This window comes from Eumetopias jubatus, unplaced genomic scaffold (assembly GCF_037043125.1).
Source record: "Eumetopias jubatus isolate StellerSeaLion01/CBP00866 unplaced genomic scaffold, mEumJub1_p1.0 scaffold_12, whole genome shotgun sequence".
In the NCBI taxonomy this organism is placed as follows: domain Eukaryota; kingdom Metazoa; phylum Chordata; class Mammalia; order Carnivora; family Otariidae; genus Eumetopias; species Eumetopias jubatus.
This window is the reverse complement of record NW_028274818.1, coordinates 100,771,465-100,784,337: the sequence shown is the minus strand read 5'-3', so window position 1 is coordinate 100,784,337 and position 12,873 is coordinate 100,771,465. Positions and strand designations below refer to the sequence as shown.

The window sequence follows — 12,873 nt, the reverse complement described above, 5'->3', positions numbered from 1 at the left end:
CGTTTAATAATGTAGGATTAAAGTAGTTGCCAAGACACGACTCTGCTAAAAACATATGTGGGTTTTTTTTTTTGTACTTTTTTCCTTTTTTAAGATTTTATTTATTTATTTGAGAGAAAGAGAATGAGAGGGAGGAGGGTCAGAGGTAGAAGCAGACTCCCTGATGAACAGGGAGCCCGATGTGGGACTCAATCCAGGGACTCCAGGATCATGACCTGAGCCAAAGGCAGTCGCTTAACCAACTGAGCCACCCAGGCGCCCTTTTTTGTACTTCTTAAAGATGCACAATAAAATAAGTTGCTGGGCATAGATGTATTTTGCTAAGTATTGCTACTAACTGTCTTGTTTTTCACTTGCAGAGGCCTGGAATGCCAAAATCACGGACTTAAAGCAGAAAGTTGAGAATCTTTTCAATGAAAAATGCGGTAAGTTCATTTTGAAATATTAGTGCTAAAATGTATGGTAGCCTTTTTCAAGTAGTCTTAAGAATGTGTGCAGAATAAAATGTTCAGCATTGAAATATTACTGTCATGGGAAGTGCATGCGTTTTGCGAGCATGGATGCCATCATTTCTCCCACTTTTCTGAGCACTGCAGAATTGAACACATTTTTCTAAAATTAAAAGTAATATGATTTTTCAAAAAAAAGAATATAATTTTAGTAGCTGCAAAACGTAATTTAAAAAGGATTTTTTTTTTACAAAGGTTGAGTTTTGAAAAGTGACGAACATGAGAAAGAATAGAAACGTCTGGGTGTGTTTTACAGGCGAAGCCCTTGGCCTGAAGCAAGCTGTGAAAGTACCATTTGCATTATTTGAATCTTTCCCAGAAGACTTCTATGTGGAGGGCCTCCCTGAGGGCGTGCCATTCCGGCGGCCGTCCACCTTTGGCATTCCAAGGCTGGAGAAGATACTCAGAAACAAGGCCAAGATTAAGTTCATCATTAAAAAGTAAGGGCAGTAAGCTGAAAGGAGGCTGGCCGGGTGGCGGCGGCAGTGCTCTGACATGGGCAGATTGGTGCTTGGGTTCACCTTTGTATCAAGACCTCATTAGGTCTAGGAGGCAAAAAAGAAGGCTCTTTAAGCTGTGCTTTTGTAGATCTGTTAAATGTTTCGTAACTGGTTATAAGAGGGAAGGAGGGCTGTAGCTTGTCAGAGGGATGACAGCTTGATTTTTTTCGATATACCACTGTCTTACTGTTATTGGTCGATGCTGCTGGGGTCTAAGCAGTTGTTCAGTTTTGTAAAGCCCTATGATTCCTCCAGCTTACAGAGTATTTTTTCTTTCTTTCTTTAAGTTTATTTATTTTTTTTAGTAATCTCTACACCCACTGTGGGACTTGAACTCATGACCTCGAGATCAAGAGTCGGATGCTCTTCCAACTGAGCCCACCAGGCGCCCCCAGAATATTTTAAATTTCTGTTGGCTTTGGAGTTCTATGAATTAGGCCAACACAATTGAAGTGGATGGGAATAATCAGAAATTAAAAATATATGTTGATGTTCAAGAATTATTTGAATTTAATGGAAGTGCATTTTAGGTGTCATTTATTAATGCTTGCTTCTGAGTCACACAACAGTATTGTCAAATGCTCAAAGCTGACACTGCCAACCACAATGGCCACCTTTTGTACTTCTGGCCAGGGCTGGAGAGGGCTGGAGAGGTTTGGATAGGTCTGGCAGTAGCTAAGGCCTCTGCTTCTGCGTCTTCCTAGAGAAAGACTCGCGCTTAAGTTTCCACAAGCTTGTCCTCTGTTTCCATGCTGCCCGTGTACAGTGTGTTCCCTGTTTCCATTCTCAAGTCTAGCACTAGATCCTTCCAGGATATGGTGGAAACCATGGGAAAGAGAAACTAATTTAAGCTAGACGGAGCTGGGTTGGTGGTGTGATCATGATTAGAATTGGGGATTTTGTATATGTTTTAGACGAGGGACATGTTCTTTCTATTCTTCCATTACTAAGAATTGAATGTATGTGTACAGAAAGTAAATGGTTCTTTTAAATCTTTGTTTAATTTTAACGTTTTACTATGGGATTATTAGCACAGAATGTTTTTTTCTCCCTTCCTGTTTTTCAGGCCTGAAATGTTTGAGACCGCAATTAAGGAGAGCACCTCCTCCTCAAAGAGCCCTCCAAGTGAGTGTCCTTGCTACAGAACGTGTGCTGTGGGAAACTTACGTTGCAGCAGTAATTTTAAAAGAATCGTTGAAAGAACAGCTACTGAGTTAAAACCAAGAAAGCTTATTAAAGATTGTGGTTTGACTGATTTACAATTTTGAGTTTATTTAATAAATGAGAATCTTTGTATGTCTGATGCTGTACTAAGCATAGTGAGAAAGAGAAAAGAGTGTGGTGGGGGGGGGGGTGGGGAGCAGTCTTTCAGGAAGCTTAATTCCCCCAGAATGACAAAGTATACCATCAAATGGACCAACCCTTACACAAAATTGGGGTAAATACTATCTTGTGTAGTCTGAATTTTAAGCGCATCAACAGAGCTGATTTAATTACATTTTGTGTGTGTTCTAATCTGAAGTTTCTATTTTAAGGAAAAATAAATTCATCGCCCAACGTTAATACTACTGCATCAGGTGTTGAAGATCTTAACATCATTCAGGTGACGATTCCAGGTATGGTTTCTCTGCCTTTCTCTCGCTTGTGGGGTTTTCTGTGTTCAGATTTTCACTCGACTGACTCGGGGTCCCGGGACTCATCCTGTGCCATGCTGTGCCCCCACCCGCCCTGCAGAGAGCGCTCACCAAACACATCACCTCGTCGGTTCCTTTCCGGAAGGCTCTAGGCAGTTACCTAGAGCCCGCAGCGTGAGCTAGTACCTAGTGTCTTGTTGAGGAAATCTGTACAAAAGAGGCGGCAGAGTTCCTTATAACAGGAACAGAGGCATAACATTTTCAGTTTGTTGTTAGAGTCAAATCACTTGGTTATTTCAATCTCGATTAGTGTAAAATACTTAAATCTTCCAAGACATGAAGCGAGTTCACTCAGAGCACCTACAAATTGACCTGGAATTAAAATTGCATTATTTAGCTATGACCGTCCTCTTGCCTTTTCTAGATGATGATAACGAAAGGCTGTCAAAAGTTGAAAAAGCAAGACAGCTCAGAGAGCAAGTGAACGACCTCTTCAGTCGGAAATTTGGTGAGTTTCGCGTTTGCATAGTGCCACTGCAATAAGCTAGGACATTTCCTTCCAGCGAGAGCTGAATGGTAGATCATGCTCGGAGAGCTGTTGTCTTCCTGTATAAAAGGAAATGAAGTTGAAATGCAGGTGTTCTGGGCGCCTGGGTGGCTCAGGCATTAAGCGTCTGCCTTCGGCTCAGGTCATGATCCCGGGGTCCTGGGATCGAGCTCCGCATCCGGCTCCCTGCTCCGCGGGAAGCCTGCTTCTCCCTCTCCCACTTAATGTTGCTCATGTGCTTTCTAACCACGTCGGAGATGATAGGTTGACCTGTGCTTTTATGCTGTTTGTCTTGTCCTAGGTGAAGCTATTGGTATGGGTTTCCCTGTGAAAGTTCCCTACAGGAAAATCACAATTAACCCTGGCTGTGTGGTGGTTGACGGCATGCCCCCCGGAGTGTCATTCAAAGCCCCCAGTTACCTGGAAATCAGCTCCATGAGGAGGATCTTAGATTCTGCTGAATTCATTAAATTCACTGTCATCAGGTAAGTGAGCCTTCCCCGCTTGTTCGTAAGAATGACTCTGTCCGTCGTGAGGCTAAGTCATCTTCCAGAATGTAGTCCTAGGTAATAATAGAATCAAATTTTCTGTATAACACATAAAATACTTGAGTTCTTCTACTGTGACATTCTCTTCTCCCTGAGCTGACTCTTAAATATTCATTTGAGACACAGAGATACAGAGAGAGCATGAGCAGGGAGAGAGGCAGAGGGAGAGGGAGAAGCAGGCTTCCTGCTGAGCCAGGAGCCCGATGTGGGGCTCGATCCCAGAACCCTGGGATCATGACCCGAGCCAAAGGCAGACGCTTAACCATCTGAGCCACCCAGGCACCCTCTGAGCTGACTCTTAATTCTCCTGTTTTTAAGGCAAGGGGTTAGCAAACCTTTTCCCATGGACCAGATCCAGCCTGTTGCCTGTTTTTATAAAGCCTTATTAAAACACGGTTACAGGGCGCCTGGGTGGCTCAGTCGGTTACGCGGCTGCTTTCGGCTCAGGTCATGATCCCAGGGTCCTGGGATCGAGCCCCGCATCGGGCTTCCTGCTCCGCGGGAAGCCTGCTTCTCCCTCTCCCACTCGCCCTGCTTGTGTTCCTGCTCTCGCTATCTCTTTCTCTGTCAAATAAATAAATAAAATCTTTAAAAAAAAAAAACACACGGTTACATACAGTTGGCAGTACATAGCGTCTACGGCAGCTTTCAGCTTACAGGGGTGAAACGGAGCAGTGGGGACAGACACAGTATGGTCTGCAAAGCCGAAAATATTTACTGGCTGACCCGCTACAGAAAACAGCTGGCCAGCATGTGTCTTAGAAACGTCATCCCAGGCTCAAGTCCGACAGGGATCTGATCCCAAGTCAGGTCATTCTGTCTCCTTGTCTGTACCATAAAAGTGTAGTTGTCACCTTTGAGGATGGGCTCCTTATCCACAGAGCAGGAATGATGATTGTACCTACACTCTAACAGCATCGTGAGATCGCATTAATACGTGTTCGTCCAGTAGGTGTTCCGCAGACATCCTGTCTTCCATCTGCCTAAGCAAGAGTCCATGTCATCTTTTTTTTTTTAAACTTTTTATTTATTTATTCATGAGAGAGAGAGAGGCAGAGGGAGAAGCAGGCTCCCAAGGAGCAGGGAGCCTGATGTGGGACTCGATCCCAGGACTCTGGGATCGTGACCTAAGCCAAAGGCAGACGCTTAACCATCTGAGCCACCCAGGCACCCAAGAGTCCATGTCATCTTCACCCTTTCCAGCTCCCCAAAAACGTCGCTATCACTAAATCTTCCCAGTCGGTTCATTGTTAAGTTCCCACTGTTTCTAGTACAAATCACTTAGGACTGGCTCTTGGAAATAGCTCATGTGGTAACCTCCCGAGGCTTTCTGTCATCCACTCATCTCCCAGTACCCTTTCCCTAAAAATCCCGTTTTTGTCCCACTTAACCCATGTCCATGGTCCATGCTCTTCCCCAGGGGTCTGGGTAAAAGCTTGCTTCCATTAGACTATGTCACTGAAATTACTGTATTCTTTTTTTCTTGGCTTCTGTTGTTTTCACCATCTTTAGTGTGGCCTTTTCTAACGATGGTCTGTAGTAGTTACTCATATGTCTATCTATTCATAGATTAAAAAGTAAGATTGAAACGTAGTTGGATAACATTGCTCATTTTAACACGTAAGTGACGTGAGTTAAGTATTAGTTAAATAAACTACATGTAAATTCTTGTAGAACAAAAATAAACGGTTAACATAATTTGTTTCTCTCTTTAGACCATTTCCAGGACTTGTGATCAATAACCGTGAGTAAATTTCATGAAGTCTTTTCCTTTCTTTTCTGGGGTGTGAGAGACTGTGTGCATGTGTCTTTGCTCGCAGAATGTAGTGTTTTACTTCACCTACTGCAGTAACCTGGCAAAGTTGGTGTTTTAGCCTCAGTGTCAAGGCACTAGGCACTTTTCTACATGTAAGATGGGGTTAGATGCTTAGCCTTTTAAATCTCAGTTTATTTATTCATAAAATGGTGATATTAGTGCCCATTTTGAGAGTCTTCAAGCAGTTTAAATGACTCCTTTGGTGTCAAACATCCTAAACAGGGATCATCGAGTTCCTGCCTGTGTTTGTAAGTAAAGTTTTATTAGAACATTTCCTGGCCTCTTTGTTGATGGCAGAGTTGGGAAGCTGCAAGAGACCATTGTGACCTGCAAAGCCTGAGATATGCACTAACTAGCTCTTCATGAAAAAGATTGTTGACCCCTAACCTAGAGCCGTACTTTATGTGCTCAATAAGTACAATCTGAATTTGATAATATTACTGCAGTTCCTTTACTATTAGTGTGTAATTGCGGTGCTGAAACAAGTAGGTGTTTTAATGTGATGTCGCTTGCTTCTGTTAATATTGAAGCCAGTATTTGGCACAGGTTGGGCTCTCAAATATTGTTGCACGAACAAATGTATGTGGTTTTCCAATTCCCTGATGTTCATAACATTTAAAATCACATTTCTAGCAAATACTATACGTACATGTCTTACGTTCTATTAACTTTAAATATTAAAGTTTTTCACAAGCGAGAATTCTCTTTCCCCAATACCGTTAGAGCTTCAGTCTCTTTTCCAGTTGGTATTATTATTCCAGCTCTAAAACCCATCTACACTGAGTACTCAGTTCTGTAGTTTATTCGCTGGGAGAGCGTAAGCCCCTCCAGTGTCATGTTACGGAGTTTTCGGGGCCCCTGGAGCAGCAGAGCCGCCCCCCACCCAGGAAATCAGGCACTCAGTGTAAGGTGCCCCCTGCCCTTCTGTTCTGCTTCACACTGTTGGCCCTGTTTGGGGCCTTCACTCTTCAGGGTCATAGATTTTTTTTCTCTCTCTTCTGCCTCCCAAGTTTTGGGTTTCACTTTATCATAAAATGTATTCATTTGATTGTACCCCTAAACCATGAGTTCTTTTTTTATAGGTTCTATTTTTAATATATTCTCTTTCTTGGCCAAATACGTTAGTATCCAGTAGTGTCAGTGATGAAAGAGGACATAGGCCTTGCTTCATAGATTTTTAATCCTCTTTCTGACACTCTACTTAAATCACACCAGGGAACTTGGTCATTTAAAGAAATCCAATGATGGTTTTTTCCTTCAGATTTTTTTTTTATTCCCAGTGCGTCTGTCTTCTGTGTAATTTTTAGTTTCAGAGAGTATTGTATTTTAAGCCCCTTCCCTTATGTTTAAAATTAAGTTCAGTTTTGTTCTCATCCTTGTGCAATAGTGTTTAATAGAACTTTCCAGTAATTACTATGAATTAGTTATTCTGACGGGACATACCAGAGCTCTTAATACATGTTCCCTTCTTGTCATAAGGAAAATAGTGCCTGTTATGGCAAGGTTGAAGCATCCAAATACAGAATGTATGTAAAAATGCTTTTCCATTGTAACCGCATGTCATTAAATTATTGTTTAAATCAGTCTGCTTTTATTTTCAGAGTTGGTTGATCAGAGTGAGTCAGAAGGCCCAGTGATACAAGGTAAATTCAGCAGGGTAAAACAGAAATATTCCTACTTTTGTGATACAATGGATAACATAAAATTGTGGGGCCTCACTTTCTTACATGTGCTAATAACGTCAGGGAAAGTCATTTACACAGTCAGACTTCGTGTTTTTGGCTCCTGTGTTCAGAGGCCTGTATAAGCTCAAGCTCTGGATCCTGACTGAGAACTGTGGGCCACATGCCATTTGACCCCACAGTCCTGGTCAGGCAGAAAGGAGGTCAGGAACTAGGAGGCCGATGTTGTAGAGTGTAATTTTTTAGTGACAAGCGTGTCTTTCTAACTTTACCCCTTTATGCCATTCATATCTAATGCTTGTTATCAGCCCAGTTTTGTCAGGGGGAAATTGTGACTTTAAACATTCCTTAGAAACCAGCATTGAGGCCTGCTACTGTGATCCGCTTGAAAGCAACGAAAAGCTTTTATTTTATCAAAGAGGTATCCACAGGAAGGCAGGGAAAGACCTAAAAAGGAACTTCTTTCTTTCACGTTAGAGCTTTGTTAATTACGATTGTTATTTAAGACTTGGGTTGCGTAAGGTAACTTCACACATGCCCAAAAAGGAGATTTGGGGGAGTCTGGTTGAGTCGTCATGTTTAATCCCAAGACGCTATGGCTGCCGTTGCATCTGGGACTTGTGCTTTGTGTACACTGTCTGGAGGGCTTTCTCCTTGCTTCCTCTAGGCCCTTTAAGTAAGTGAGAGTGACTTTAGAACAGTACTAGAGTAAATCTTCATGTGTTTCTCTTCAGAATCAGCTGAGCCCAGCCAGTTGGAGGTTCCTGCGACAGAAGGTAAAAAGGGTTATTAGTCCAGCTGCCAAACACTGAAGTTCCTTAAGAATGTGCTCAGGACGAAGGATTGATTGTGGTTTTCACACTGCCTCCTAGAACCCTGCGGTTGTATTTTCTTTTTTCTTTTGTCTCGGGGTGAACTGGATCTGTCGGTTACGTCCAGAAACGTCGTGTTAGCGATGACTTGTGTTTCTTTTGCTCCATTTTCTCCAAATGACTCTTAATGAATCCTGAACAAGTGCAATGACTACTTTCTAACCTAGACTTTTGAATAGATAAGCAATAAGGTGTTTGTCACTTTGGAAACTTGAGTAACACAATTTAGAACTGATTGCTAGAGGAACGTTGTCTCTGAAAATGTTACTTTTAGTATCTTATGATTCCTATTAAATTATTTTAGTACATAGTTTGGTAGGAGTGGGTTTATAATTATACAGATTTGCATTCATAGTGCAATTTACCAGTTCCCTTTTGTTTTTCTTGCTAGAAATAAAGGAGACTGATGGAAACTCTCAGATCAAGCAAGAACCAGACCCTACGTGGTAGACCTCTTCCCTCCTAGGGTAAATCAGCTTCTGTGTCTGGGATGCCATCTCATGTTCGTCTGAACTTGCCTGTGTGTTCAGGAGCTAGTGTATTTTCCCTGCTTCAGCCATAAATGGTGCCCTGCACCTTCGGGTCATAGGAGGTCAAGTGTAAGCCCTACTGGATGGTTTGAGTTAGAGGATCAAGCAGAGAGATTTTCTTTAGATCAATATTTGTGAGTCAAAGATGTAAAACCACTTTTGCGCTAAAAGGAAAATGTTTTGTTCCTAATCTATAGGGCAAATCTCACCCTCTCCATTGGAATACACTGAATCCCTATCACTACACTGACAAAAACAGCATTTGCAGAAAGATGCACAATCCATTGTGCATCTTGCCTAATTAACCTATAGCCTTGAACTTGGCCAGGTTGTTAACAGGAGAGGCAGCTCTACCCCAGGAGTCCGCTGCTTGCTGCTTTGGGGCCGTCGAACCTCGCTAAGCCCGAGCTGTTGAATAGTTGACGATGGTTATAGGGTCTAGCTTCACAGCAGTTGCTCTGATCTGTACCTGACGGTGCACTTTTTTATACAAAGACCTTTTTTTTTGTCTGGGAATTTGCCATATTATGTCAGTTTGTGGACTTAAGTGTTGATTGAGTTTTGCTGTTTGCCAGTGTTAAATTCCTGTAACCGGAATAACCTGGTTTCTTGCTTGTTTGTTTTCTCTCCTATTTTAGCTTAAAGTATCAGTGGGTGAGAAGAGCTTTTCGGACCTGTTACTGCCCCAAGCCGTGTAATATACTTGTATAACAGAAATACCTTCTATACAAACCTTTTTTTCTACTTTTAGATAGAAATGTCTACTTTTTCAGCAGTTCTGTGAATTGAATTAAAGAGCAGAGTGACTGTAGATTTGGAATGGCTGGTTTACTTTGGAATGTATTATAAGGATTTTACAGCAATGCTGGAAAAACGACAGGGAAAATGACAGGGATGAATCTCATCAGATTTTTTACGTATCAACAGAGCCTTCAGCTATGGTGTTTATTTTCCAATCAAGCGAAGATCTCTCCTACTGGAACATCTCAGCTCCTGCAGTGAAGAAACACCTGTGATATAGTTCAGTCCTTTTAGTTTTTCTATTTGAAAAATCATTTAAATGATCCTTTTGTTCACGGCTCTCTTTGACGACTGAGTGAACCGTTAGTATCTGTATATTTGACTAAACCTTTTCCTAAGCTATCTATCATGGTTCATATGTTTTTTATCATAATTAAAACACCACTGTCTGGATCACCTAACAAGCCAGTGAGGTTAGCATATCGGCGTGTGGCCTAGAGACGAAGTACAGGACCCTCTTCCACTGAGCTCTGGCACCTGGATCAAACGCGTGATGCACCGGAAGTGTCAGGTCAGGTATGAGCGTTTGGGCCAGCCCAGGGACAGACGCTAAAGCCTCGCGATCATCTAACCTGTTGTGGTGTGGGTTTCTCTGGGACACTTCCAGCTCGGATCAGACTGTAGGGCTTTTCAGCGCCTTCGTTATTTTAGAACTCTACTTGTAACTTTGAGGCTCCGGTGTGGGGAGTGAGGGGCCAATAAGCTAACGATGTGCCCCCCGATATTCTGCGCCATTTGTGGGAGGATCTTACGTGGGTTGGATTTCACAGACAATGAGAGTTGTAAAATACCAGCTCTGAGAAGCTAGAGTACGTGATGGCATAGAGTTTTCATTAGCTTTATCACAATATTCACGATGGAGAATTATATTACATGGTAGCAGAAATAGGCATTTTTATGTGTTGCTTATATTTTACCTCAAATTAAATTGTAGATATAGGGTAATAAATAAAATCCATCCATGCCTTTCACACACTAATTCATTTCTTTCGAAGGTGTTTTCATGGTTATGTCTGGGGAAGGTGGGTGGTTCGGTGGTAGGTGGAGTGCACAGTGAAGGCTAGGCGGGCACTGTTCGCAGGCTTTCTGAGACCAGTGCGCATCAATCTGAGCTGGGGCTTGAGCCCCCAACTCCAGCAGCTGTGACATGCCAGCCGTATGCAGCTTCCGCGGGATTTGGAGGCAGGATCCCTCCCCGGAGAGAGCATGTGCATCAGCTCCTCCCACATGCAAAATCACACATGGACTACACATTTTTTTTCCTGTTCTCCCAGCATAGCCTCTGCCTCTCCCCTCTCCCCTCTCCCCTCTCCCCTCTCCCCGACCCGTGCGCGCCCGGGGAAAGCAGGGATCCCCGCTTGCTAGCCTGCCGGCCGACATCAATAGCTCATAGCTACTCCAGCAGGTCTCGTGGTTCCTTTCAAGCCTTCTAAACAAGTGTGCACAGCCTAGCGCCTTTACCCCCAACTTCCCATCCCAGCCGCTTACGAAACCCTCTCCATCAACGGGCCACTTTTAAAAGGAGTTAAGCGCTTATGTATAAGGCTTCTTTAACAAACGAGTGGTGGGATTACAGACTCAGCAAGGAGATGTGTTGTCCTATCTGCCATGAGTATTTACGTCCAGTGTAAAAATGCTGTACACATTCGCACGGTTTTTGTTTTCGTGTATGGCTTTTCTTTTTCCCTTTTTTCTTTCACATCTGCCGAGCAGATAGTTTGTGTACTCTGGACAAACAGCCCAGAACCAGCACTACAGCCACGTCACAACTTTTGAAAGGTTGAGGGAATGCGGTCCTGGCCTGTTCCGCTTCCCCTCTTAACAAGCGTAGTTTCAAGAAATGTTGACTCTTCAGCAAGGGGTGCTGCTGTCTCGTCTCCTCCTGGAGGAGCCTGCGTGTGAAACAAGTCGTTCTTAGTGACTCACTGTCGTCTCCAGAACCTTCCCGCCTGTGGCTCCAGGCCCCTGTGAGGGTTCTGCTTTCCCAGGTTGCCGCCCTGGCTCCCGGTGTCCCTGAGCCGGCAGTGACCGCATAAATGGGACCACAGATAGATCGAGTGATCCTTTCAGGGAGTGAGGGGACTAAACTCGCCCATCGAGATCTTTGTCAGGTCAGTGAGGACCAAGTGGAAAAACGAAACAGCGCAAATAGGTCTCCTCATGCTTAGTGTTTCTGAAATGGCCTCCTTATTCCGTGACTTTTGGTCAAAGAATTTTACCAGGGAGGGTAGTGATGAGGAACACAGGCTTTGTTAACCACATCCAAGCTCCGCTTCGGGACAGCTGTTAACCTTGAGAAAATTTCCATCAGAAACAGTATAAGCAAAGAAGCCCAGACATCCCAGGGCCGTAGGATTCATATCCCATCCGCAGAGTCTGGCCAAGCATTGGCCCCCTCCCGCCTTCCAAGCTGCCGGCCTTCAGTGGCGGGGAAAGTGAGGCTCAGTTCCTGGAGCCTTTGGGAGGCAGTGCGTTGGAGGGCGGGCCTGAAGGGCTGGCGCTGGAGCTGGAGCGGAGAGGGGGTCTGTCCTGAGAGACCTTGGCATTTGCCTGCCCTGCCTCATCATGATCTGCTGACACATGGCAGCTTGCCCTTTCTGGCGGGGAGCACATCTGAAGTCATTGGTCCCAGCCCTCTGGTCCATGAAGTGAGGTGTGTTTAGTGTGCTCTCACCCCAGGCCGACGTTGCTTTGAGACTTCATGGATGAGGAAGTAAAGGCTGAATCGTAATCACACCCCCCTCCCCAGTCTTCCCCGAGACAGGGACAGTACCTCAGCACGGGTCTGAAGCCTTCGGTGTAGCCACCACGGTGCTCTCCGCAGCCGGCGGCTGGCTCCCTCTCAAAGTAGATCGGTTATTCTGAGCATCCTTGTGGCCTGGTTTCTGCCCCACCATCACCACCACCACTGAGGACCAATAAGGTGTGTTGGAAAGGAAAAAGTGTTAAGACAGGAAGGTTGACCCCAGACCTTACCAGATTCTACTTAACACAAGCCCCGGTCTCAATAAATTCAAGTGCTTTGGTTGGTTTAACCGATAGTGGGCGGATAATTGTCGCACATTGAAGGCTATCTCCTAAACGGAAGCCCCAGTTTCTGGACCTGTATGTATTCGGAAGGTGTGTTCTCCCAGGGATGCCTTGGTTTCCCGATGGTGGGGACGAAGAAGGGAGCAGGATTCCAGGAGTCGAGAGGACCTGTGGGCTGCTTTCTTTAGCATAGCCGCTCTCCTTTTGCTTCTCTGACCTGTGGGTCCAGGAGGGTGAGCACAAATGGAGCTGTCCGCCCTTTCCTTTAGACCCCCCAGAAGTTGCTCTACCAGCCTCTGCAATTGAACCTTGACTCCAGTATGGGTGGTTGGCTGTCTGGACTTCACCCCACGGCTGCCAGCCTCCTTAGCTCAAAGATTTGAAAGCTTGCAGCTGGTTGTAAA

General features: G+C 44.3%; 1 protein-coding gene across 6 annotated transcripts in view; it reads left to right on the top strand.

Annotated features, from left to right (window-relative positions):
- Window positions 1-10,418, top strand: part of GTF2I (general transcription factor IIi) — a 100,232-nt gene extending 89,814 nt beyond the window's left edge. For all 6 annotated transcript variants that reach the window (XM_028109816.1, XM_028109813.1, XM_028109815.1 and 3 more), the window contains 11 exons: window positions 360-425; window positions 766-949; window positions 2,076-2,134; window positions 2,545-2,625; window positions 3,068-3,151; window positions 3,492-3,675; window positions 5,454-5,482; window positions 7,156-7,197; window positions 7,971-8,012; window positions 8,500-8,575; window positions 9,277-10,418. In XM_028109816.1, coding sequence (XP_027965617.1) covers window positions 360-425; window positions 766-949; window positions 2,076-2,134; window positions 2,545-2,625; window positions 3,068-3,151; window positions 3,492-3,675; window positions 5,454-5,482; window positions 7,156-7,197; window positions 7,971-8,012; window positions 8,500-8,558 — 830 coding nt within the window. In that variant the 3' untranslated portion in view covers window positions 8,559-8,575; window positions 9,277-10,418. The remainder of the gene's footprint in view (window positions 1-359; window positions 426-765; window positions 950-2,075; window positions 2,135-2,544; window positions 2,626-3,067; window positions 3,152-3,491; window positions 3,676-5,453; window positions 5,483-7,155; window positions 7,198-7,970; window positions 8,013-8,499; window positions 8,576-9,276) is intronic.
- The last annotated feature ends 2,455 nt before the right edge of the window (window positions 10,419-12,873 follow it).